We start from the raw sequence: 26,910 nt of genomic DNA, 5'->3' as shown, positions 1-26,910 counted from the left end.
TTCAGTATTTTTCTTAATAATAATAACTATTATTATTGTTATTAATGATACTACAATAATAATAATAATAATAATAATAATAATAATAATAATAATAATATAATAATAATAACTATTTTTCCTATATTAAAACTAATTCGACTCCTCTCTCATGATCATTATTCAATTTCTCTTTGTGATTGGTGTTCTCATCTAGACATTCCAATCAGATGATAAAATATGACCACTTCTTTTTTCTTTTTCTATTCTATTTTTGTCTAAGAAAATTGGGGCAGACAATATATGAAGCCCGGATTAATAAAATATAGATTAGGCTGTAAACGAGTTGAGTCGAACCGAACTAGGATGGGCTCAGGCTCGGCTCGTTTAAAAATCGAATCGAGCCAAGCCGTCTCGTTTAAAACCGAGCTGACTTCGAGCCAAGCTTTTTTCAAACTTTTTTCAAGCGAACTTTGAGCGAGCCTCGAGCCACAAACCTTTTAAACAGAATAGTAATTTAAAGCAAACTATAAAATGAACATGAAAAGATTTAATGTTACTTACCTTAATATGTATCTTTTAAATTATTATTAGTAATTAAAAATATAGCTTAACAATTGATTTTTTCGATAAAAAAGTAAGCATATTACTAATTAAACAACGTTGCTTAGATATAGGGTATGTTTGGCAAAAGTAGCTGGTGGCTGGAAATTGGAAGCTGGTAGCTGGTGACTGGAAGCTGGTAGCTAGTAGTTGTAGCTTTTTAGATATATTTGGTGTTTGGTAGAGTAGCTTGAACTTTTAATAAAATGTATAAAATGACCAAAATGGACATAACTAAAAATTTAGAAAGTTGATGCATTAAAAAGTTCCTTATTTTTAGAGGTTAAAATAGTCAACCAAAAGCTTCAAGCTCCTAACCTAAAAACTTAAAGCTCCTTCAACCAAACAAGACTTTTTATTGAGTAGGAGTTTTTTCTTAAAAGCTTAAAGTTAGAAGCTCCTAAAAGCTCCATGCCAAACATACCCATACTAGAATATATGTATATAAACACACACTCACACACATAATTTGGGGTTTAATTTAAACGTGCCAAACAAGCGAGCCAACGGGCCCTACTAATGAGCGAGCCACGAACCGAACCTACTTTGGCTCGGGCTCGGCTCGTTTACAAACCGAGCCAGCTCGTTTAAAACCGAGCTGACTTCGAGTCGAGCTTTTTTTTGAATTTTTTTCCAGCGAACCTCGAGCCACGAGCTTTTTAAATAACCCTAAATATAGATAGTGTTTGAAGTGGTATATTTGAAAGGGTTATTGGATTTTAACACTCACAACTATTGGGTATTGGTTGTTGTGACTTCCAACTATCACTTTAACTCCCACCACTATCAACCTAACACTTTGTGTGTTGTGTCACTACACAGGTGAGCATTTTTAGTGTTTGACTTGTGTTATTGGTGATATTAGATTAACACTTTGTGAATTACTAATGATTGTAGGTGAATATACTCATAAAAGACAAAAGGGGAGCAAAAAATCACTCAACCGGAGTGACACAACACACAAAGTGTTAAGTTAGGAGTGGTGGGAGTCAAAGTGATAATTGGGAGTGACAGCGGCCAATATCCAATAGTTGGGTGTGATAAAATCCAATAACCCTGTTTAAAACAAAAGTGTTGTGTGAAACTAAAGCTTGTCACTCGAATAAACCGCGAGTTAGCATGTCTGATAAACATTTGTAGGTGTGTTTTATTTATGAACAATGTTAGGCCCATTTTTTTCTACCATTGCCCTCGACTTTTCGTGAATCATCGAACATGGCCCTGGCCTATACAGAATTAAACCCGACTTAGTTTTTTTAGGGTCTTCTGCGGTGGTGAAGATGGATATAAACTAGATATGTAGACGATAATGACGTGTTTATTTGTTTGAGTTATTTATTTTAAATATAAAATGTATATATTTGTTGTTAACTGGAACTAATTACACTGATGATCCTTGTTGTTTATCAAAATTATGTATACGATTACGAATCCGTCGCAACATGCGGGTCTCAATACTAATTATTATTATTGATGTAAATTTTAATTGTTATGAGTAACATTGTAATTTATTGGTTTTGACATGTTTTTTTTTTTTTTTTTTCTCTGAAACTATTAACCCGTTTTAAACAAACCATTTTAACAAAACCATTTTTGCTCCAACTAATAAAAAATATTGGACCATATTACATTCATTTGTAACAAGATTATTAATAGAGTAAATTACATTTTTGGCCCCTGTGGTTATATCACTTTTGCTATATTAGCCCAAAATAAGAATTTTTAACGTATCTGCCCCCATGGTCTCTATAACTAACCATTTTGGCCTCTAAGTCTAGAGATCATGGGGGCCAAAATGGTTAGTTACAGAGACCATGGGGGCCAAAATGGTTAGACTTAGGTACCAAAATGGTTATTTATAAAGACCATTGGGGTAGATATATTAAAAATTCTTATTTTAGACTAATATAGTAAAAGTGATATAACTACAGGGACAAAAATGTAATTTACTTTTATTAATATATGTCATACATACGTAAACATAAAAGAATCAAAGAATATTATGTAAACTAATCAATTAATTATGGTTTTGAAAATGTGATTCTACTCCTACATACCTACGTACATGGTTATCAAATACCCACGTAAAGATACATTAAATACTTATGCATTTAGGCTTCTAGCCACAATTTTATTATTAAAAAAGAAGCATGTTGATGTGTTAAAACTCTCTATTTTTGTGACACCTTTTATCATATATTATTACTATAATAACACAAATACTCTTTGTGTGTATATAACCAAGGGTTTGTACCGGTGTAACCTAGCGGTATGAAGGTGTAATGGTATAACAAGTAATGTTTAAGTATCAGCGTAGACATATATGTAGATTGATTGTTCAGATTAAAAGTGTGAATAAGATTGTATGTAACTCGTTTCAATATGTTTTTATCAGCATCTTTTGACCTGTTTTAATCAATTTATTTTAACAAACCCAGTGATGGATCCAGGCAGTGGCGAACCTTGAAAATTTCCACCGGGGGGTCGGAAGTCAGCGAACCTAAAAATTCTATATAAGTAAATGTTTTTTTTTTATAAAAACGGGGGGTCGAAAACGTATATACCTAAAAAATTTTACACGAAACATACATACATAACACTACTGAGCGAAAAGTTCGGGGGGTCGGGCGCCCCTCTCGGCCCTTAAAGGCTACGCCCTTGGATCCAGGGAGTTTCCGGGTTCCCAGGAACCCCTTCGGTTTGGAAAAAAAATAGAAAAAGTTAGTGAAAAACCTTGAATGATTTCGAAAAAAATAGTAAGAATCTACCTAAAGTAACCCCTTGAAAAAAAAATGATGGATCTGCTTCTGAATAAACCCATTTTTGCTTCCACTAATTAAAAATCTTGGATCCATTGGTGATAGGATATAACACCTGATATTTGCTTGTTTGCCATACTATTTAAGATGGACATAAATAGTTTTTCTAGGACAATGATTTATTTTATTAGATTGTGAATGAAGTAAATCGATATATTCAAGAAACAAACAATATTCAAGTCTAAGTTATATATTATAATTTTTGTTATAAATTATAAAAAAAATAATATTTAAAATGTAACGCTTACATTCAATTGTAACTAGATTTTTTTAACGACAAATTTGTATCACTAACAAACCACTTGAGTATTATCGTGTAGGGTACTACTACATTCAATTGTAACTAGATTATTATATAAGATATAGTGGTACGCAAACATTAAAGAACACGAAGAATACTATGTAAACTTAACAATAATTATAATTTTGAAAATATGAAATTTGTTCCTACATACATGGTTATCAAATATCCACGAAGAGACCCATTAAATACTTATATGTATTTCGTCTTCTAACCACGATTTTATTAAAGATGGAACGCCTCACTAGTAAGTTCTGATTTTGTGACACCTTTTATTATATTTATATTATTATTATAACATATGTATTCTTCATATATTTATTTATATATATGAAGAAAGATTCAAGTTTTTTGGTGAATAAACGTATAGATTTATGAGTAAAATTAGCAAAAATGTGTGAGTTGATAAGAAAAGTTATTTTGTTTTTTCACGAGATAACGGATATAATATTTTTCCATTTGTTTTTCTTTCTAATTTTGGTGTACCAAATAATATTTTAGTTTTGCTTGTAAGATCCAACCTTGTTTTCCATTCTTTGAAATAACGAGAAAACGTGCATCAGTGTTATGAAAAGCTGCTCCCACCCAATCCTTGTAATTACAATAAACAATTTAATATATTTCGTACAAAAAGTTTTTGAATTGATACCAAAATCATTTTCGTTTTTATACAACTGATTGAATATTCATAAAACTTTTAGGATAAAAATAAGCATGGAATTCATAATCTAAATGGTTACTAACGCTACATTACATTTTCACGTTGATTATTACTTCAAAAACCTCATTTTAGCTCTTAATAATACCAGTTTCAACAACAAAGTTATCATTATTAGGGTACACAGAGTGATAGCGGTGAGTGTGATCGGGAACCGGGTTTGCCGTAGGGGAAATGATTCCGGGTGGTGGATCGGTGAGTGGGGAGTAGGAGAGAAGGGGTGTGGGCGGTGAGTATTCACCTAAGGTGAATAAGACTGTGGGGTATGGGGCGGGGGTTGGGGCGTGAGTTGGCTGAAAATGCCCAAGCCACCACCCCGGGTGGGCTTGGGTTTGGCCGTGGCCCAAGGGGCGGGAGTTTAAGACCGGGTGTGGGGCATGCCTAGCGATCCTACGTGGCCGGCTCCCATTCGCTTGTTGGCTAGGTCATAGCGGGCTACATTTAAAATTCAAATTATAACCGTTTTCATTTTAGATTTTTTTTAGATTTTATTTTTATTTTTTATACACATGGCCATGATAGAGGTGTACAAATCGTTTTTTTTTTTTTTTTAAATCGGTTTCGATTATTAACCGAACCGGTTTTTCACCCAAAACGAAAACCGGTTTTTTTTTATAAACGGTTTCAGTTACTAACCGGTTTTTCAAGTCTAAAACAATAACCGGTGTAACCGGTTAGGACCGGTTTTCCCAAAAAAACCAGTTTTAACCGGTTTAAAAGTTATTAACCAGTTTTTCATATCAAGATTAGTAACCGGTCACAACCCTGCGGTTCGGTTATAAAACCGGTTAAAAAAAACCGGTTTCGGTTTTTTTCTCGGTTTCGGTTCTAAAACCGGTTTTTTTGTACCTTGACCATGCCACGCCGGGCTAGCCACGCTCCGCCATACCCCACGGACACCTCACTAGGCAGCGGGAGGGGGGGGGGCTCGAACTCCACGTGTTAACTCATGCCCCAAACCCCCGCCCCACCATACCCCACGGTCTATGAAGCAATGGAAGAGAGAGAGAGAGAGAGAGAGAGAGAACAAATCAATTTTTTTTTTAATTGAGTGGTTGTTTAAACCATTCCTAGTGTTTGAGTAGAAAATAGGGAGTTGACATAATATGAGATTATTGGGTAGAGAAAACTCAAACACCCTAAAGTGATTGCATGATGCCCTCCACCCTTACGTGACACGACTGAAACCGAAAATTCGGATGTTAATTTAACAAACATCCAAACAAGAAAAAAAAACCAACCCATGTGAAAATAACTTGAGCCCCTCACTGGTGAGTCTTTTATATGGTTTTAGCAATTGTTATATTTTAACAACAAAAACTGAATCCAGTAAATCTTACTCATAACAAAGCTATTTGCAGAGTTTGAGAATAATAAGACGTCTCTTATCTATAAAGATAAAAAAAAACTACTTAGATTCCATTTGTAAAAAAGAGTTTTTTATAAGACCTTGGGCGTTTTGCGCCATGTGGCAGGCCCAGTCAGCAATGGGACATTATGGGGCATTTTCTAAAATGGGTGTAGTGGGGATGTGGAACATTATTTTAAAAGAGGTGTAATAGAATTTAAATAAAAAAATCATGAAAAATTGTTATTGGCCAAACAAAGAACTGGAGCACAGTCATTGGCCAACAAATTGCCCCGAAAGTGTGATTTAAAACACGCCAAACCAAAAAAATTTATCAAACATGCCCAAACACGCCCAGGGGGCGGTTGTTCGGCAATATTGGGCGTTATTGGGGGCTTTTTTTGAAAAAAGCACGCCCATTACGGATGGTCTAAAATGATATTCGGGTAATATGTTGAAAATGAGTATTGTTGTCTTGAAAAGGAGAAAAGAAAAAGTTAGTTGGTGGTTATTTTTCTAAAATGGTGAAAAAAAAAATGAGAAGTGATAAGCAAAACTGGTTATAGAAAACCTCGGCTCCAAAACAAACAACACAAAAATAAACATGTGACAAAAATAAAATTTATTTTTCAAAACAATAGAAATTATTAAACTTATGTCTTCTTTACAAACAGGTGACATAAATAAAATATATTTTTTCAAAACAATAAAAAATTATATAACTTATGTCTTCTTTGTTTGGCGAGAAACACGAATTTATAAATATTTAATAGCAGAAATACAAATCTAGGGTTTCAATTTTATCCCTTTACCCCCCAAAATTTCCTCTTTTCCCTCCCTTTGAACAGCAATCCCCTCTTTATTATCATCAGCTAACATCCCCTTGTTTTCACGGTAATTTCACCACTTTATCTTGTTTTTTCCATTAATTTCACCACACATTTCCTTAAATTTGTAATTATAAGTTCCTAATCCCAATTTATGACGGTTAATCAGTTAAAAAACCGGTTTTTTCAGGGCCACATATTGATGATTTGTTGAGGAATTAAGATGAGAGTGGAAAGGTTGGGATAATAATAATATTATTTAGGTATTTGTTGGTGGTTTAATAGATTTTATTATACGCAAGTTTGGTCAAAATATGGATTCAGAAAGTACTAGTGTGGTCAAATGTTGTGATTGTGGATGTAGTTATTGTGATCCAAGATCTAGCGGTTACTCAACAGCATGGTTACGATCGGTTAAACGGAAACTAGACGAGTTAGAACAAGAAGATGGTGATAAGTTTGTTATACCCGGGTTTGTAATACCTTCTGTAGCGCGTGTAGATATCGAAAACGAGTGTAACGTGTTACGTGAGATGGTTACGAATCAACAACGGACGATCGAGGATTTGATATCGGATTTGGAGGAGGAACGGTATGCGTCAGCGTCGGCTGCGAATGAAGCGATGTCGATGATATTGAAGTTGCAGCGTGAAAAGGCGGAGATTGAAATGGAAGCGCGGCAGTTTAAGCGGTTTTCGGAAGAGAAAATGGCTCATGATCAGCAAGAGTTGATGGCGTTGGAGGAGTTGTTGTATCGACGTGAGCAGTCGATTCAGTCGTTGACGTGTGAAGTGCAGGAGTATAAGCATAGAATGATTAGTTTTGGGCTCATGGAAGCAGAAGCGGATGGTGAGAATCAGTTCTTGACGCGTGAAAACAGCGTTGCGACGAATTTAGAAAGCCGGTTTGGGTTTGATTTCGCGTCGTATGATTACCCTCGTTTGAAATGCAATAATTCGAATGGAAATCGTGAGTACCCAGATCACGAGAATGAAACGGTTGATGTAGAAAAGTATGCGTTCAGTGAAACGCCACATTCGTTAAAGGATATAGAAGAAAGAATTAATCAACTGGAAAGAAGTCCTGGTCAAAGTCAAAGTCAAAGTCAACCTGTTCTCGAAAAGGTTATAGTTGGTTATTCTCTGATGAAGAAACACTCGAAGCGTTTATCTAGTGAAAGTGCTGACCCGTTTTCCGATATGGTTAAAGAAGATTTGGTACCGGATTCTTCTCGGGTTGTGAATGAAACCGTATCGGAATCTAGGGATGAAACGAGTGATAGGATTTATACTATCGACTCTGTACACAACGTGAATGATGATCAAAAGGGTAATATTGGTACTTACGATGATAGTTTTATGAGTAGTCCTGAAGGGTCAACTTTCCATGATGAGATTGAAGATCCGGAAGTCAAGAAACTATACGCGAGGCTTCATGCACTAGAGGCAGATAGGGAGTCCATGAGACAAACGCTTATCGCAATGAGAACCGATAAGGCACAATTGGTATTGTTGAAGGAGATAGCCCAACATTTATGCAAAGATATGTCGCCACCTGGCAAGATTTATGTGAAGAAACCCGATAATGGTGCGGGTTTGTCTTTCTTTGCTGTGTTTAAGGTAAGTCTTCATTTAAAATTTCAATCTGATTGCATATGAAATTTGAGATTTGTTATGGATAGTGGTTAGTTTGTTTTGTTTTGTTTTATTGTTAAAACATTGACGATTATCTTCGCCATTTTACTCTTTGACAGTGGATCACTTCATTTGGTTACTTGAGGAGAGCACAAAGAAACAAGTAAGTATAGTTAATCATTCTTGTAATTTACATTAGTTTTACGTTTAGTTTGGATTCTATGCAGTTAATATTGCGATATGTTAGTGATATATCGGTGGAAAATATCAGTCAGAATATCGGTACCAATACTATTGGAGATATTTACCGATATTTGACAGATATATCACCGATTTTCCCGATATCAGAACTACCTGATAGTGTGATAAGTCTTAGTCAGTTCCTACTTGCTACAGTTGTTAGTGTTTTGCAAGTTGCAGAAGGTTAATTTGTTAATGGTCGGAGAGTATACGGAATTGTTAGTGTTAAATTGATATATATATATCTAAACTCTGCATGATAGTAAAATTACCGATATCCCACCGCGATTACCAATATCTCAAATATCGGTCCTTGACCGATATCTGATTTTTTTGTACCGCATTAACTGCTTAGAAGTAAAGAAACTTCTACTCGAATTAAAAACATAACCTTTCTATTTTTTCGGTTTTTTCAGGCACATGTTTAGCGCAATGTCCAACAGTCCAGGCGTGCTAATGCTTCTTGACGAGGGACATCAGAGGGGGCAATGGAGGTGCCTTTCAAGTACACAAGTGTAATAATCAATCTCAAAACTACCCTTGAGCATATATATATGTTTTTATCTGTTTCAAATTAATAATATTCATATGTATTTCTGGGATCTGTTTTGATTGCACCATTAGGTGTCTGATTAGTGAAGTGTTGTGTACATATTTTCTCTGTGAAATAGTCCTCTTTGTATACCATTAATTTCTTCTTCTTCTTCAAGAATTGTTGTTTTAATAAGTGATTCATTCTTTCTGTAATATACTCCATATGTTTCATTCAAACTATTTGTCATATATTTAGTTATACTAAATACAATACAATATAAGAATGACGTTTAACATAAAAAATATATCTAGATAGTTAATAGAAAATGAAGTAACAAAATCAAATAAAATTTAGGTGTAAGATTATTAAACACAACTCTTTTAAAAAGATTTTACGTTAAACACATGATAATTTGTGTTGTGTTTTAAAAAAAGACACAATCAATACATATAACCATATTAAAATAAAAATCTCCGATAACCGTATAATGCATTGTACATAGTACTTGATAAATAAAATAAGAGATAATCACATAAAATATCACATAATCATCTTAGATATCACACTTAACACACTTACGTCGAGTGTAGTGGGGCGCCATGTGGGGTTTTTTTGGCTATAGTGCCCCATAGCGCCCCATAGCGCCCGCCACACCACAGGCGGCGCTATGAGGCCAAATCTTGATGTCAGCGCCATGTCCATAACGGCGTGAAGGATTTGCAAACATTTTCCCCCCACTCGCATACATATATATACATACATACATACAGATGTATGTATAATTGAAGGGGTTATTAATTAATTGAGTAATGATGAGGTAAGGACTTTATGACTACGGGCTCTAGTGATATAACGCCCCATAAAGCCTATGTGTGACGTGACATGACACGTGTCGCATAACGCCCACAAAAAAGGCTTTATGATTACACATGACGACTTTCAACTAAACGAACACGTGAATACGTGATACACCTTTTAAAGTAACAGAGCAGCAGGTAAAAGATTACAAAACCTTCACTATAGTTGAAGAAAAACTGTACAACAATTCATAGCTTCTTATAATTTTGTAGTTAAAATTAAAATTGATTTATAGATATTATTCATCATACTCATACTCACTAAATCTCATTGATAACAAAACTAAGATAGGGTCTAAGGAGAGTAAGGTGTAGACTGTCTTACCTCTACTCCGTAGAAATAGAGAGATTGCTTCTAGTGAGACACCCAGCTTAATAGTAGTTTTGCATCAAGCCTTAGACAGTTAGACATAAGGCACATAAAACTCAACAAAGACCGATTAGTAACGCCACTACATGATGCATGATTACCCGTCTTTCGCTTTTAATATTATTTTTACGAAATTATTAGTAAAATAACATACTCATCTCCCTTGGGAACATCCAATAAAATTGAAATGATACTGAGATATTATTATTTTGGAAAATTTTCCCTGATTCAGTGAGTTAACTCGTCCGTGTTCCTAACCTTTCCCACCATTTTCTCCCCCTGTTTTCCAATTCTCTCATTTCACAATTCCCCTAATTTCCATCATCCTCAAGGAATTAGGGTTTCTAATCGCTAATATTTTCCATTTCACATCCAAATTTCATCAATTACTCTACACATTTCATCAATTTCACACCTAAACATCAAAATTTCAATCTCAATCACAATCACACATGTAACCGCCAATTTGTCCCACAACAATCTCACAATTCGAAACCGTAAACATAATAATAACAATAATCGTGTTCAAGGGTTTCGGATCACACAAATGCGATCTGGACGTTCAAATCCGAGAGGATTAGCGTTTCGGATCCGGTGCAAATTCTGAATGGGAAACAAGAGCTCTACTCCCAATACGAGCCGTAATAACGGCTTCATACAGTCGGTTACCGCGGCCGTATGGACCAAACGCCCACCGGAACACGACGATGAATCCACCAAAGGTAAGAACAAACACAATGTTGATGATCATAAACCGGATGAAACAATTCCTAGATCATCCGATCCACAAACTGCTTCTGCTTCACATGACGAGAAACCGCATCCGAAACCGCACCCGAACCCCAGCAATTTTAAACGAGTGCAGAGTATGGGGCTGAAGGATTCGGTGTTACAGAGGAAAACAGAGAATTTGAAGGATGTGTATAGTGTGGGGAAGAAATTAGGTCAGGGGCAATTTGGTACAACTTTTTTGTGTACTGAGAAGGAGACTGGGAAGGAGTTTGCGTGTAAATCGATAGCGAAACGGAAGTTAACGACCAAGGATGATGTGGAGGATGTGAGGAGGGAGATACAGATAATGCATCATTTAGCGGGGCATCCGAATGTGATATCGATTGTGGGGGCGTATGAGGATGCGGTTGCGGTTCATGTTGTTATGGAGCTTTGTGCGGGTGGGGAGTTGTTTGATAGGATTATACAACGCGGGCATTATACGGAGAAGAAGGCTGCTGAGCTGGCGAGGATTATAGTTGGGGTTGTTGAAGCGTGTCACTCGTTAGGGGTTATGCATAGAGATTTGAAGCCGGAGAATTTTTTGTTTACTGATGAGCAGGAAGAAGCTCCACTTAAAACGATTGATTTTGGGCTTTCTATGTTCTTTAAACCGGGTATGATTATAACTGTTTGTGGTTGGTTAAATTATTTGAATGATATAACGATGGTGATTATAGATGATGGTAACGAATGCTGTAGAAATAGAACTCTACTTATGGTTGGTAATAATATGTTTAGATTAGTTATGGTAAGAAAGAGATAATTAGCATATGAGTAGCTAGTTTGAAGGTGGATATGTGAAATGATTTAAGAATGATTTGAATACCTTCAAAGAACATGTGAAATGATATAGCAATGTTGATTATAGATGATTGTAACAAATGCCCTAGAAAAGAGAAGAACTTTACATATGGTTGGTAATAGTATGTGTAGACTAGTTATGATAAGAATGAGATAATTAGCATATAAGAAAAGTAACTAGTTGAGTAAACTACACAGATGGACCCTGTGGTTAACCAAATTTTTGGATTTAGCCCGTAGCTTTCTAAAAGTAAAAGGATGGTCCTTATGGTTTGCACTTTATAACGAATTTAGTCCTCAACTTTTGCCAAAGATGCACGGATGGTCCTTGTGGTTTGCACTTTTAACGCATTTAGTCCCCAACTTGTAGTGACAAAATGCGTTAGAAAGTTCAAACCACAGGGACCATCAGTGTATTTTTGGCAAGAGTTGGAGACTAAATGCGTTAGAAAGTACAAATCACAGGGACCATCCATGTACTTTTGGCAAAAGTTGGAGATTACATGCGTTACAAAGTACAAACCACAGGGACCATCCATGTACTTTTGGCAAAAGTTGGAGACTAAATGCTTTACAAAGTACAAACCACAGGGACCATCTGTGTACTTTTAGAAAGCTAGGGACTAAATCTAAAATTTCGGTTAACCACAGGGACCATTCGTCCATTCGTATACTTTACTCTAACTAGTTTGAAGGTGGCATGTGAAATGATATAAGAATGATTTGAATACTTTTAAAGAACATGTGAATATGATATAACAATGTTGATTATAGATGATTGCAACACATGCCCATGTTGAGTATAGATGATTGTAACAATTAACAAATGCCCTAGAATAGAGAAAAACTCTACATAAGGTTGGTAGTAATATGTGTAGATTAGTTATTATAAGAATGGGATACTTAGCATATAAGTAGATAGTTTGAAGGTGGAATTAACTTTTTTGAAAACTAATATAATAAAGCCTAACTGTGTAATGCTTAGTCTTTGGCCTGTAAACGAACTGAACGTTCATGAACTGTTTGTGAACTTGTTCGGTTGGAAGTTCATGTATGTTCGTTTATTTATAAACGAACGAACATGAACATAATTTTTTGTTCATTTAATTAAATGAAGGAACATGAAAACACGTTTTGTTCGTTCATTTCTGTTCATGATCGTTCGTTTATGTTCAACTGTGTTGTTTATTGTTTGTTAATTTATGTTTGTTTAAGTTTGTATTTTTATGTTCCTTTACGTTCGTGAACTGTTCGTTTAGGTTTTAAATGAACGAATATAAACGAACACGAACATACTCATTTTCTTAATAAACGAACAAAAACAAAAAAATGTGTTCGATTATATGTTCGTGTTCGGTTAAAGTTAAATGAATGGACACGAACATGCCTCTGTTCGTGTTCGTTCAGTTCATTTACAGGCCTACTTAGTCTGATACTTAGTGGTTCAGATCTTTCCTCTAATACGTAAATCTTTCGATTTTAATGTATGTAAATCAGTGATATTTAGCGTGCTTATTACAGGTGAGATGTTCACCGATATGGTCGGGAGCCCTTATTACGTTGCCCCAGAGGTCTTGAGGAAATTCTATAGCCAAGAATGTGATATATGGAGTGCTGGTGTAATAATTTATATTTTGCTCTGTGGGGTCCCACCGTTCTGGGATGGTGGGAATTCTAAATTATCTGCTTTGTTGTTTTTGTAGTTTTTTTTTGTGACGATACGATCCTAAGGTTTCATTTACTTTTTTGTTATTGAATTGTGACCCGAGTCAGAAACGGAGCATGGAATATTTGAGCAGGTTTTGAAAGGTAATCTCGACTTTGCATCAGAACCGTGGCCCAGCATATCGGAAAGTGCGAAAGATTTGGTAAGAAAAATGCTTGTAAGAGATCCCAAAAGGAGGCTGACAGCGCCCGAAGTTCTTCGTGAGTATTAATCCCCTTTTTGATACTAAATAGTAATATTAATAATCTATATCTTGACACCCTATACACGGGTCGTATACAAGTAACCGGCTCGTATACATGTTGTATGTTGGCCGTATACTAGTAAGAGAATGTTTGGTTATGTAAGTATGCGACTCGTATACTTATATATTGGTCATATATAAGGCTTGTATATATGTTCGTGGATCGTATATAAGGCTCGTATACATGTATACTGGTCGTATATAAGGCGCGCATATAGGTTTATGTGTTGTATATAAGGCTCGTATACATGTATAGTGGTCGTATACTTGCACAACCAAGCACTCAGACATTCTCTTACTATTATACGACCCATATAAACCTATACGAGTCGTATACAGGATTGGGTGTGTGAATAAGATATTTAGGGTGTGAATAGTGTAGGCCTTAATCTATATCACCATATATGATTACTACTATTAGTAATGATTACTATTGTTATTTGTTGTTGTTATTATTGTTATTGTAGGCGACCTGATATAAGCTTTTCATGATAATAATACATAACTAGTTGTGTGAATTTCCTTTATGAAAAATAAATTGACAAATGTTCATGTATAGACTGATTATGAATATGTCAGGCTTTGGGAACTTGTGTAAAGAAGAATTACATACAAATTCATTTCGTCATAACTGAAATTAAGATGCATAGGTACATAACTGGAATAAACACGTATCAATCCCAATCCGAATACGAAACTCTTAGGATGATATAACTAAGACCCCTGAATCTAGAATCTAAGTAGTTAATGCGGTAAAATATCGGATATGGATATCGGTCAAGGACTGATATTTGAGATATTGGTTATCGCGGTGGAATATCGGTAATTTTAAATCATGCTAAATTTATATATATAGCAAAATTTAACACTAACAATTTAGTATATCGTATACTCTTCTATCATTAACAAATTAACCTTTTGCAACTCTCAAAACACTAACAACTGTAGCAAGTAGGAATTGACTAAGACTTAAAACATTGACATTTTAATAGTAACAACTAACAACTGCAGCAATAAGAAGAAAAAAGAATTGTAGAACTAGGAAGAAAGGTACTGATATCGGGAAAATCGGTGATATATCAGTCAAATATCGGACAATATCGTCGATATTATCGGTACCGATATTCTGACCGATATTTTGCACCGATATCTCGGCAGGGGACCGATAACCGATATATCATTGATATATCAGTGATATTTCGAGATATTAACTACATAGTCTAGAATAGTTCTATCTACTGGCACTTTTCAAGTTTGAAAGTTGAACTCAGTCAAAATAGTTCGTGTGTAATATTTTATAAAGCCAGCCAAACCGGAAATGTTGACTAGTCAAGTTGGTTTGACCTTTCAGTACCTTTTTTGTGTGTTACAAATAATTAATGTATTAAATATGATTACAGAAACCGTCTTTATTAACGCAAAAGTTCAATCTCTGTTAATAAAACGATTTAGGAGGTTCTAAGCATATAACGCTTTGAGCGACATAATTGACTCATTTCCTTTTTAGCAAATATTTAATTTTACCGTAGGAGGAAAGTATTCTTTTTTTTTTAATATCAGGTTTAATATTTTTTTGTTACCATCATTGTAGGTCACCCTTGGGTTCAAGCCGATGGTGTGGCTCCAGATAAGCCTCTTGATTCCGCTGTTCTATCTCGTTTGAAACAATTTTCCGCCATGAATAAAATCAAGAAGATAGCAATCAGAGTGCGCTTTTTTTTTCTCATGTTATTTTTAACCATAATATTAATATTCGTCTAAATTATTGATTTTTTCATAATACTATTAAACAGTGAACACCTTGTCTGATTTCAGGTTATTGCCGAGAATCTGTCCGAAGAGGAAATTGCAGGACTTAAAAATATGTTTAAAATGATAGATGCTGATGGCAGCGGTCAAATCACATTAGAAGAACTAAAAAAAGGGTTAGAGAAAGTTGGCGCCGATTTAAAAGATTCAGAAATTTCTCACCTAATGGAAGCGGTAAATTTTTGTTATGCAAACTCGTGTACTAACCGTACATTAATTCGATCTCTTTTATCTTCTTGATCACACGTATTTTTTCTAACATTTCAGGCAGACATTGACAACAGTGGTACGATAGATTACGGAGAATTTGTTGCAGCAATGCTTCACGTAAATAAAATTAATCAAGAAGATCATATGTATGCTGCCTTTTCATATTTTGATAAAGACGGCAGTGGGTACATCACGGCAGATGAACTCCAATTGGCGTTTGACAAATTCGGTTTGGGCGATATACAGCTTGAGGAACTTATGAGTGACATCGATACAGACAATGTACATCTTTCACTCTTTAATCGAATAATTTTTAAATCGGGCCAAGACTAGTTGGGTTGGGTTGACCCGTAAACATCTTTTTCCTTATTATTCGTGAATTTTACAAAACATTAAGAGCAAAATACACGGATGGTCCCTGTGGTTTACCAAACTTTTGGATTTGGTCCCTAGGTTTCCAAAAGTACACGGATGGTCCCTGTGGTTTGCACTTTGTAACACATTGAGTCCCCAGATTTTTCCAATTGTACATGGATGGTCCCTGTGGTTTGCACTTTGTAAAGCATCTATTCTCTAACTTGGACTTGTTGAAACCTTTAGATGTGTTAGCTGGGGACTAAATGCGTTACAAAGTGCAAACCACAGGGACCATCCGTGTACTTTTGAAAAGCAAGGGACCAAATACAAAATTTTTCTTATTATTCTTGAATTTTACAAAACATCAATAAATAAATTGATTTCGGGTCAACCCGTTTTGTTATCACCCAGGTTTTTAAAGTTTACCTATTTGACCGATAAGAGGTAAAGTATACCCCGAGTCAACCCATTTCTCTTACAAGCTTGTTTCTTTCTATGGTTTCAGGACGGGCGGATAGATTACGGTGAATTTGTGGCCATGATGCAAGATAGTGAGTATGGAAGGAACATAAGCGTAAAGTTAAGATAGAATAGTAAATCTTGATTATTCATATTTTTTTTTTCTCTTTTAATTGGTTTTTCGAATTTATTTAAATATTCTTTTAATAGCAAGTCCGCAGTTTTGATCAACTGTCAGGTAATCCTTTTGAGTCTTCAAACATGTGTATAACTTTGGCCAAATATGCATTTAAGTGGCAGATAACCAGATGTGCTCTTTTGGTTTTCGATAATCGATATAGATAATAGATGTCTTCACTTTATGTGAATATTGCGTTTGAAAAACACGTTTATCAGAACAAAACGTATTATAATCGCTACCACGTATCGTAACAGTTGGAACACACACTTGTATGAGCTGCATTTGCTATGCATATATATTTATCTATGTGTTTGCATTCTTTTGGTCACTTGAAAAGTATTCAATTGATCACATGATATGCAATTATGCATGTTATCTTTTTTACAAAATAATTGAAGATATGGAGCAAACAAAAAGAGCAAATTATGTCCTTGTTCTAATCTTAAATTTCTCTAATAAATAACAAAGGTTTCGATTTTAAGTTTTTCAAAATATCAAACAACATGTGAATTTTATATAAAACATGTATTTTTTTTTTTTTATATTTTTCATATTCATATAGCTATAACTAAAAGAGGATATTGATACCTATGGCATTATAGCCTAGTGGTATCTTGGTGGTGGGATAAGGCTTATGACCATTAGGTCATGGGTTCGATTCTCACAAAGGGGGGTTTTTTCCAGATTTATTGGGTTTCCTCCTGAATTAGCGTATAGGCATTATTGCCTACTGGAGATGGATATGATCGGGTGGTTCTGCTGGTGGCACGATGATACTCCAATGGTCCGTCACTGATCCAAATTTACCGTTAAAAAAAAAAAAGAGGATGTTGATGTGTTTGATCTCAACATCTTGCATTTATGCCCCATCAAATCATACGTGTTATTTGATAATCTTGAATTAAATAATTGTATTAAACTGTATTTAGATGATCGTGATAAAAGATTTGATACTGAGTTCATGTCACTATCATTTTTTTTATATTATTGACATTTTTTCTATTAACATGAATTTGCAATAATAATCAGTTTATGAAAAATAACCCGTGTCTTCTAACATTATACATTGGTCTGTATTTAAATGTATAATTTTATGCTCAAATTAACTGTTGGTCTAATACTCTAATTAATAAGAAAACTATTTAAAAGTAAACGATTACAGATTTTTTTTAACAAAGTATAAATGAAATTAAATATGTTGTATATGTCCGGATAGCTAATGTTAAAATAATAATGTATAACTAGTATTAAGCCCCTGCGTCGCAGCGGTTGTCGTAAAACTGTGTCAAGTAGTATCAATGCTATACCATTATCAGCGATCACCAACACCGGAAAACTCGTAAAAACAAAATAAATAAAAACGGAAAAAAATAAAGCCGAGCGAAAAGCAGACATAAAATCTTTGAATTACGCACGCTCGTTGTAGAGAAATTAAATTGAAACATAAAACATAGAAAAAGTAACTAAGTTAATCCAGGACCCGTGCGTTGCGACGAACGTGTCAAACGGAGAAAAATAGATGTGTTTTGACAGGCCAAATGGGAAAAATATACGAAAGATGTTGAACCCCACACGCACGTTGCGGTGCGTTAACTCACAAAATTTAGAACGAAACGAAAAGCTTGGGAATGATGAAAAGTATGGTGGAAAAAAATTGAAAATTAAAAAGAGTTGGGGTTAAATTGGAAAAGATGAAAAACTTTAGATTAATAAGTAAAAACACAAAGGGTCTAAATTGCAAAAGTATAAAAGTTTTGGGTAATATTCTTAATAAGTAAAAAACAAAGGGTCTAAAACAAAGGATATTAATAATTTATTAGATATTAGATTTAGATATTTATAATATTATTAATTGGATTTATTAATATTAAAATAAAGATAAGGATAAAGATAAAGATAAGTGATATTTATATATAAATTAGTTATTAGTATTAAAAGAAATATTTTAATTAAATAAATATATATAAATTTATGTGGTTGAAGGAGAGAATGCCATGTGGCATTATTTGTAGTCTTTTATTAATATTTAGATTATATGCTCAAATTAACTTAAAGAGAAAAATACAATATATAACATATCAAAGGTTTTATTGAGGACGTGAGTCTATCACCAACAAAATGAGAACACTTAGTTATGTGTTAAAACTTTTCCGTGAAATGAGAACATTGTTGTTATGTGTTATACGTAAGTATTTGGTTTGGAAAGCAGATTTGGGGAAGGTTCAAATTGGGGCATGTTTCGCTGGAACTCCTGGGCGCCGAAAAAAGTGAACTAATGGGTGAGAGCAGATTTAGTGAAGGTCTCTTTGAAGTTGGCTCTAGTTGCTAGGGGCATGTCGATTTCGAATACTCTATGCAGTAGATGCGGTGTCGCCGAAGAATCAATTGACCACATTTTCGTCAATTGCCTTTGGGCAAGAAGCGTTTGGTGGAATGTTTTTAGGTGGCTGAAAATCCCGACAACATATGACGACACTTCAGTTAACAGCTTGCTGGAACATGTGTATGCTCAGGTTAGCTCAAAAAGATGGAAAAAAATTGGCTCAAATGGTGATTTTGGATGCTTATGGAGACTTTGGTCGCCCGAAATGAAAAGGAATTCGATGGAAACATGATACCGGCGCAGAAGATCTTGGAGCTTAATAAGGAGTAGACGTTTATTTGGGTGAAAAGTAGAGCCGCGGGGGGTGTTTTGGACTGGAAAAATTGGTTAGAATTTGACATCTTTGTATGATTGTCGTTTCGCTGTGTTTTGAACCTTTTGCACTTTCAGTTTCTGGTTGGCCACTATGTTAGTATACAGTCGTTGTTAAAAAGACATATATATAATGATTTAAAAATATGTTAGTTTCCATTGAAAATGTAGTATATAAACAAGTGCTATTATATATATATATATATATATATATATATATATATATATATATATATATATAGTTTTCGAAGAATGATGAATAGTAATTTCAATTTTAAAATAATATATAGCTTTTTAATATTTTATTGTATTAATATATTTTTTAATATTTATTTTTAACTTTTAATATATTTTAATTTTTTTCTATTTACTTTTAGTTTTTAACGTATTTTTATTTTTCCTTTTCTAAAACCATATTTTCTTTATCATTTATTTTGTTTTCCATAATATTTTCTTCTTTATTTAAATTTACCTTTACTTTATCAACTAATTTGATATTTCTTTAATAAATTATGTTCGTTAATTTTTTTATAAAAACTTAAGTACGTAGTTGAGCTTACTTTTTACCTTCGATTAATATAAGTTTTATTAAAAACGAATTTATATTAAAAAATAAAGTATTTATTTGCTCGTAAAATGATACGATGATAAACTGAACCGATTCTAACGGTTTGGCTTTCTAAACAACGTTCTACATTTTCAAATAACGTTTCTTTTACCTTATCGTTTGCTCCGTTTCGCCGCAACGCGCGACTGAAAAAAACCTAGTAAAAGTTATAACTTATGGTTTTTAGTGTGTTGATTACAATATTAGATTTCATAAATACTATAAATTATTTATATATTGTTTATAAATTTGCAGAGCCGGCCCTAACTTAGTAACAAGATAGACAATCGCTTAGGGCCTCTAAATTTTAGGGCCTCCGTTTTAAAGAAAAAAGTTATATTTAAAGTGGATATAAAGTTTTTTTTAGCTATCTTAGAACAACAAAATGTGATTGATGCTTAATATTTCCCTTGAGATGACCCTCAAGGCCCAAGTTTGGTTCTCTCTAGTCTCCACCGTTTTTACTTTTTCATGATCCTTATGTTTCTGTTTTGAGGAGCCGTTTTTTTGCTTCAACAGGCTTTTTTTATGTTGTTTTTTTTTTCAACAACTCCTTTTTATTATGTTATTATTTTTCCTGCGGCGACTTCTTTTTCATTATGTTGCTAATTATGGTTGCATAAGTTGTTAGGCGTCCCCTAGTAGATGCACTGGGAAGTTGCGAATAATCAGCCTAGACGGAGAGTACTCGGAGAGTACTCGAAAAGTAAAAATATAAAGGAATTAATGTTTGGAAAATTATATATACGTCAAATATTTATAACAAAATACGTGAATATCAATATAGATAAACAAAGATATTCATACTTTAACATGATAGACATAAGAATTATCTTTTATTGTTTTTTAAGTCAAACTCGGCCAGATTTGACTTGCTATATCCAATTAGGTGTAGTTGAACAAAATCGCTTCGGCAACCTACTTTGTAAGGATTACTTGTCGAGTATTCGGCCTCCGAGACCTTGTTTTACAACATTAGGTATAATTATAATATTGTTATTTTTTGGTGGAGACCCAGACCGATATTATTGATGTAAGATGCTATTTGACTCAATAGAATGATAGATTAAACTTCCTTAACTAACTTTGCTGTGATTTTTGTTTTAAACGAGTTGTACGTTAACCCGTGCGTTGCGGCGGAATGTTGATTATGAAAACAATCTTTTCAAAAAGGAAATCAACTCAAGACGTACATAACAAAATGCAACAACGATACATTCACACCATTAAAATATTTCTCATTTGATCTGATTGTTTGTAAAAACGTATTCCCATATGAATGTCTAAAAAGAAAGAAAGGCAACATTAAAGCATCAATTATCTATAATTTTTAGAAAGAAAGAATGACAACATGTGTGTGCAGTCATTCTGGCTCGACCCTTTTCATCCATGCTGAAAATGGCAGGTTTCAATCCAAACTGGTTTTAAGCCATAAATAAGACAAATTGCTCCATGCAGTTCCTTACTGATTATTTTTTCCTTCCTAACTGGTTATTTTTCCTTGAAATTTCTTTACATAAATGTCTTTTTTTTTAACAATGGCTTACATAAATATATAATGGTTTGGTATGACGAACACCTAGTCAAGTGTAGGGGTGTTCAAAACTATCCGTATCCGAAAATCCGATCCGAAATATCCGATATCCGAATCCGAAATATCCGAAAAATCGGATATCCGAAATTTCGGATATCCGAAATTCGGATATCCGAATTTTTCGGATTCGGATTCGAATAGTGATTTTCAAAATTTTCGGATATTTCGGATATCCGAAATATCCGAAAATTTATTTTTTATTTTTTTCGGATATCCGAATATCCGAAAATATCCGAAGTATCCGAAAATATCCGAAATATCCGAAAATATCCGAAAACTTATATTCGGATATCCGAAACTATCCAAAATATTCGTTTCCGAATATGAAAAAAATAATAAAAATTAAATAAAAAGTTGGATTTTCGGATATCCGATTCACTATCCGAATCCGTATCCGAAATTTCGGATATCCGAATTCCGGATATCCGAAATTTCGGATATGGATTCGGATAGTGAAATCTGGTATCCGAAAATTTCGGATATCCGAAATTCGGATATCCGAATTTTCGGATATCCGGTTTTGAACACCCCTAGTCAAGTGATAGTCTAAACGTAAGCACATATTAAACCATTCAACTATTCTTGTTGTATAGTTATTATATAGCAACAGCATGCCTAAACATAAGGTATAATGCGCGTAAAGGCTACTGTTTCTTAGGAAAAAATACTATCGGATTTCAGAACCAGAATCACAGTTTCGCGTGAAGCCTATACGATCAAGTATACAAACGAATCAATACGCAAAGTTTCTTAAAAAAAAGAATGTCAAGAAATTCAAGTATATATATATCGGAACTGAATTTTTATTTTTTGATAACGGAATTTGACGGATGAAAGGATTTGGTGATTTGGCTTTGGTTGAGGCGGTTAGCATATATGCATATAGATGATGATTAGAATTATATAATAGGATATAGTTATGTAATATGAAGTATGAGAAATTATAATATTTAAATTGGATGTGAATATCAGGTTGCATGAAAGTTACGTTGATTCACAAATAATAAAAAGCGTAAATTGCTTAATTTGTCATGACTTGTTATTATTTAAATAGTATTAATAAAAAAACTCCAATCTTATCAAACTCTGCTTATAAAAGAAGGGGCGCAATGTTTGACTTTTGGCACAATGCATTGAATTGAAACGCTGCTTTTTTAATGAAGTGAATTGATACAACGGTTCTTGTATGAAGTAAGTTTATACCGAAAGTAACTTTGAGAATAAAACGGTGTAATAAAACGGTGTGTTCAAATGAAATGATGCGATGGCTTATGAAACGCAACTTATATATATAATATAATAGTAATATAATGAATAAAATTTTTGTAGGTAACATGAATAAAATGAAAAGGTATGAGTAAAATGAACAAAAGGGTGTGACTTTTAAATAAATAGGACATAACCTAAGTTGCTAATTGTATAAGGGTATAATAACCACATTTATTTAGCCAATGACCTTGTGGTCCAGTGGTGGCAAGTACTTGAGTTCTCAAATGAGGTTCGGGTTCGATCCTCATTCACTGCAAGTGAGGTGGTAAGGTTTACCCACCTTGGTGGGGTTCCTGACCGGGGTCACGGGTTCGAGCCTGTCAGTTGGGATAAAGTTTCCACAAGGTGCGAGGAAGGGCTCTGCACTGCACTCCCTCTCATTTGAACCCGGGTGGCTGTGCTTCCGATAAAAAAGGTTGAAGCGCAGTCGTTAGTGGGTTTCCAATCGATCTACACCTTTCAAAAAAAAAATTAAGCACATTTCTTTGGCTTTGGCTAGAGAAAACCACTCGTTTATAGATTGATCAGGTGTTATATGAGGTCCATTATGTAAAATACAAACTGAACATATGAATAAATTTTTTTGGAAAGAGCCCCAAGTTTTTAGTTCTTTTTTGGGCTTACAAAATGGTTGGACCGACCCTGTAAATTTGATGATTAAAATGTGTTTTTAGATGTTTAACTTCTTCCTAGTAGCAAATAATATATTTTTGTTCGAACATTTTTGTCCATTTCATATGAAGCATTTTGTATATGTTTATTTTACATAACTTACTTTGCTAGTTATGTTTAACTTATAAAAAAATACTAGCTTGTTAAGATTAAAACCTAACCTTTAAATCGGTAGGTCACCTTAAAAATTATTACTGTTTTGTTTCTTAATAGGAGTGTGATAAATACACCCAAGATATGGATTGATATATCAGGGCGTACGGGGCACCCTTCGGGGACCCCTTCGGTGACATGAAACACCGATCGGCAAAGCACCGCCGATGATGCGGGAGAGGAAATCGGGGAGGAGAGATGGAGGGGGACCGGTGGCGGCTCACCGAGAGAGAGGGAGGAGAGAGAAGGCAGCGGTCCAATCACACCTTTTTTTTTTTTTTTTTTAAAAAAAAAAAAACTAATTCACCTAAGAGGGGAGTGGCGCCATCAAATTGGGGTGTTAGGGGAGTTTAAGAGGGGAGTTGACGTGGCACACGGGGATTGGTTTGGCGTAAGAGAGGGGACTCACCTATTAGGTGAGCACCCCCTTCACCCTCAATTAGTTAAACTTGGTAATGATTAAGTACTTTATTACATTATTTTATTATAAAAGTCAAAAGTAATAATTATGTTTTTTATGTTATTTACTTTATTACATTATTTTATTATAAAAGTCAAAAGTAATAATTATGTTTTTTTTATGTCAGAGTTAATTACTGTTTTCGTCCCTGGGGTTTGTCAAAAAATAACGGTTTCAGTCCATTAGTTTAAAAATTGCGATTTCAGTCCATTAGTTTCATTTTCGTAACCATTTAAGTCCACTTTTCAAACGGCGTTTGTTTTATGCAGTTAATGGAAGCACGTGCTTGTCACGTGATGGGCAATTTGGTCATTTCCATTCCAATTCTCACAGACCTAGTTGTATTAAACACCACCTACCCCTTATTCATCCAAACCCTGACCCCCAATTCAAAACCTTTTCACCCCTTTTTTCCCAATCCAATAATCGACGATTCAAGATCATCAACCACAAGAGGTTCGTAACAAGAGTTGGTCGTTTTCACAATGGATTGGGCATTTCAACTTTGGAATGAACGCTTGGCAGGAGACGATTTTGACCCAGATTCAGCATACAGTAAGTTACTAACTTAGCTAGTTTTTCAATGCATCTTTTAGTGAGTATTGTGTGTGATTATTGTCTGCATTGTTGTTAAAGAAAAGAAAATCACCCAATTTTGTGTTTTATTGACTATTAAATAGGGGGTTATCCAGGAGTGTTCAGCATGATGTTCAATCATAAGGGAGTTTTTACGAAACCACCTGGAAGAAGCTATATCAAGGGTCAGGTGAGCTACATTGACATGGTGGATTCGTTTGAGTTTGGGTACAATCAGGTGAATGCCATGTTAGGAACCCTAGGTTATGATGATGATGATGTACTGTTTCTGTATTATAAGATACCTGATAAGGATCTTGATAATGGTTTAGTTGCTTTAAGAAATGATGCTGATACAGAGGGTATGCTTAAATATGTTGAGGACCATAAGGTGATGGAAATATATGTAGAACATGGTCAAAAGACAGTAGACAATGGTGATGTTTTGAACGAGGAAAACAATGAAAATGAAGCAGTAGATAGTGGTATTCTAAGGAGCTTCGAAGATATTTTATATGCTGTTTGGTCTCCTGGTAAGAGGGGACATGAAAGTCAGCTTTCTCAGGTTAGTCAGGTTACTCAGCTAAGCCAGGCTACTCAGGGTATTGAAACCGGTGCAAACAATGCAGCTGATCACCCGAGTAATGAAACTGGTGCAAACAATGAAACTGGTGCAAACAATGAAACTGGTGAAGACACAACTGTTGTTAACGAAACATGTGCCGATCATAGTGATTCAGACTCTTCTGAATTTACAGACAAGGATAATATCTTTGAAGACCCATAAGTAGACATGGAAGAGGTTACAGCTAGAAGACCTGAAGATGATCATGCTGCTAATAATCATCCTGTTCAACAGCAAAATACTTTAGAAGATGAGGAGCAACATACTGAAGATTCTGACTCAGAAGACTCTGATTTCATTGTAGACTTAAAAAATATCATAGATGAAGATGAAGTTGACATGGATGACTTCAGAGCTGCAGTAGACACTGATGTGGTGGAGGAACCAATTGAAAACCTTAGTGAAGATGAGAGTCCATTTGAACTTGATGACTTCGATAGCCTAAGTGATGAGGAGAACGACCCACCTATAAAAAGGGCTTTAAAAAAGTTAAGGAAGAAGAAGAGGCTAGCCAAAGATCCTGTTGTGGAACCATTTTATGTTGGACAACAGTTTTCATGTAGAGATGACATTAAGAAACTTGTGAAGAAGCTTGCAGTTGATAGTAAAAGGCAGCTTGAAATTGTTAGGAACGATAAAGTCAGGTTTCGTGTACTTTGTCGTGGTATAAATCCTAGCAATATAGGAGAATCAAATGCTGGTGGATTGATAGGAAGTAGTTCAAAGGCTGGTGGGTCAATGGGAAGTGGTTCAAAGGCTGGTGGTTCAATGGGTAGTAGCTCAAATGCTGGTGGTTCAATGGGAAATAGTTCAACGGCTGGTGGTTCAAAGGGTAGTAGGTCAAATGCAGGTGGTTCAAAGGGTAGTAGTTCAAATGCAGGTGGTTCAAAGGGTAGTAGCTCAAAGGCTGGTGGTTCAAAGGGTAGTAGTTCAAAGGCTGGTGGTCCTAAGAAAAAGATTCCCAGGAAAAAGAAACCTACCCCCACTTGTCCTTTTATTCTGCATGTTTCCAACCACAGTAAACAATGTTGTTGGGTGGTGAAAACATTTAATAATGTTCACAACTGCCTTCAAACTAGGGAAGTTAAATTGTGCACGGTATCTTATATATCCAAAGAAATTGAAGATGGAGTCTCTCTAAATCCAACCATTCCATTAAATGCACTGCAAGAACAGGTCCAACACAAGTATCAGGTGAGTGTGTCTCGGATGAAGGTGTTTAGGGCTAAGAAGATGGCAACAAGAAGGATTGAAGGAGACTACAAAGCTCAATATGCATTGCTTAGGGACTACTGTGGTGAGTTGGTAAGAGCTAATCCTGGAACATCTGTGAAGATTGAAGTTGAAAGAGAGCCCAACCATAACAGTTCCACCAGATAGTTTAAAAGGATCTACATCAGTTTAGGGCCATTGAAAGAGGGTTTTAAAGCATGTGGCAGGAGGATCTTGGGGTTGGATGGATGCTTC

At 34.7% G+C, this 26,910-nt stretch overlaps 2 protein-coding genes across 3 annotated transcripts; both read left to right on the top strand.

Moving 5' to 3' along the window:
* Positions 1–6,522: 6,522 nt before the first annotated feature.
* On the top strand, positions 6,523–9,178 carry LOC110880316 (myosin-binding protein 7). 2 transcript variants are annotated; one of them, XM_022128902.2, is made up of 4 exons: positions 6,523–6,662; positions 6,786–8,214; positions 8,349–8,392; positions 8,886–9,178. In XM_022128902.2, exons 2-4 carry the CDS (start codon positions 6,910–6,912, stop codon positions 8,986–8,988), a joined length of 1,452 nt encoding a protein of 483 aa, XP_021984594.1. In that variant the 5' UTR covers positions 6,523–6,662; positions 6,786–6,909; the 3' UTR covers positions 8,989–9,178. The 2 variants fall into 2 exon arrangements, with proteins under 2 accessions (XP_021984594.1, XP_021984603.1); XM_022128911.2 differs by having other exon boundaries at positions 6,532–6,662; positions 6,765–8,214.
* A 1,271-nt stretch (positions 9,179–10,449) lies between these two features.
* LOC110880307 (calcium-dependent protein kinase 20) lies at positions 10,450–16,871 on the top strand. The gene is made up of 7 exons (XM_022128890.2): positions 10,450–11,619; positions 13,328–13,471; positions 13,580–13,732; positions 15,368–15,483; positions 15,592–15,759; positions 15,853–16,077; positions 16,658–16,871. Exons 1-7 carry the CDS (start codon positions 10,839–10,841, stop codon positions 16,739–16,741), a joined length of 1,671 nt encoding a protein of 556 aa, XP_021984582.1. The 5' UTR covers positions 10,450–10,838; the 3' UTR covers positions 16,742–16,871.
* The last annotated feature ends 10,039 nt before the right edge of the window (positions 16,872–26,910 follow it).

This window comes from Helianthus annuus, chromosome 1, assembly GCF_002127325.2.
Source record: "Helianthus annuus cultivar XRQ/B chromosome 1, HanXRQr2.0-SUNRISE, whole genome shotgun sequence".
Lineage (NCBI taxonomy): Eukaryota > Viridiplantae > Streptophyta > Magnoliopsida > Asterales > Asteraceae > Helianthus > Helianthus annuus.
Note: the sequence above shows the minus strand (reverse complement) of the source record. Positions and strands in the feature narration are given on the sequence as shown.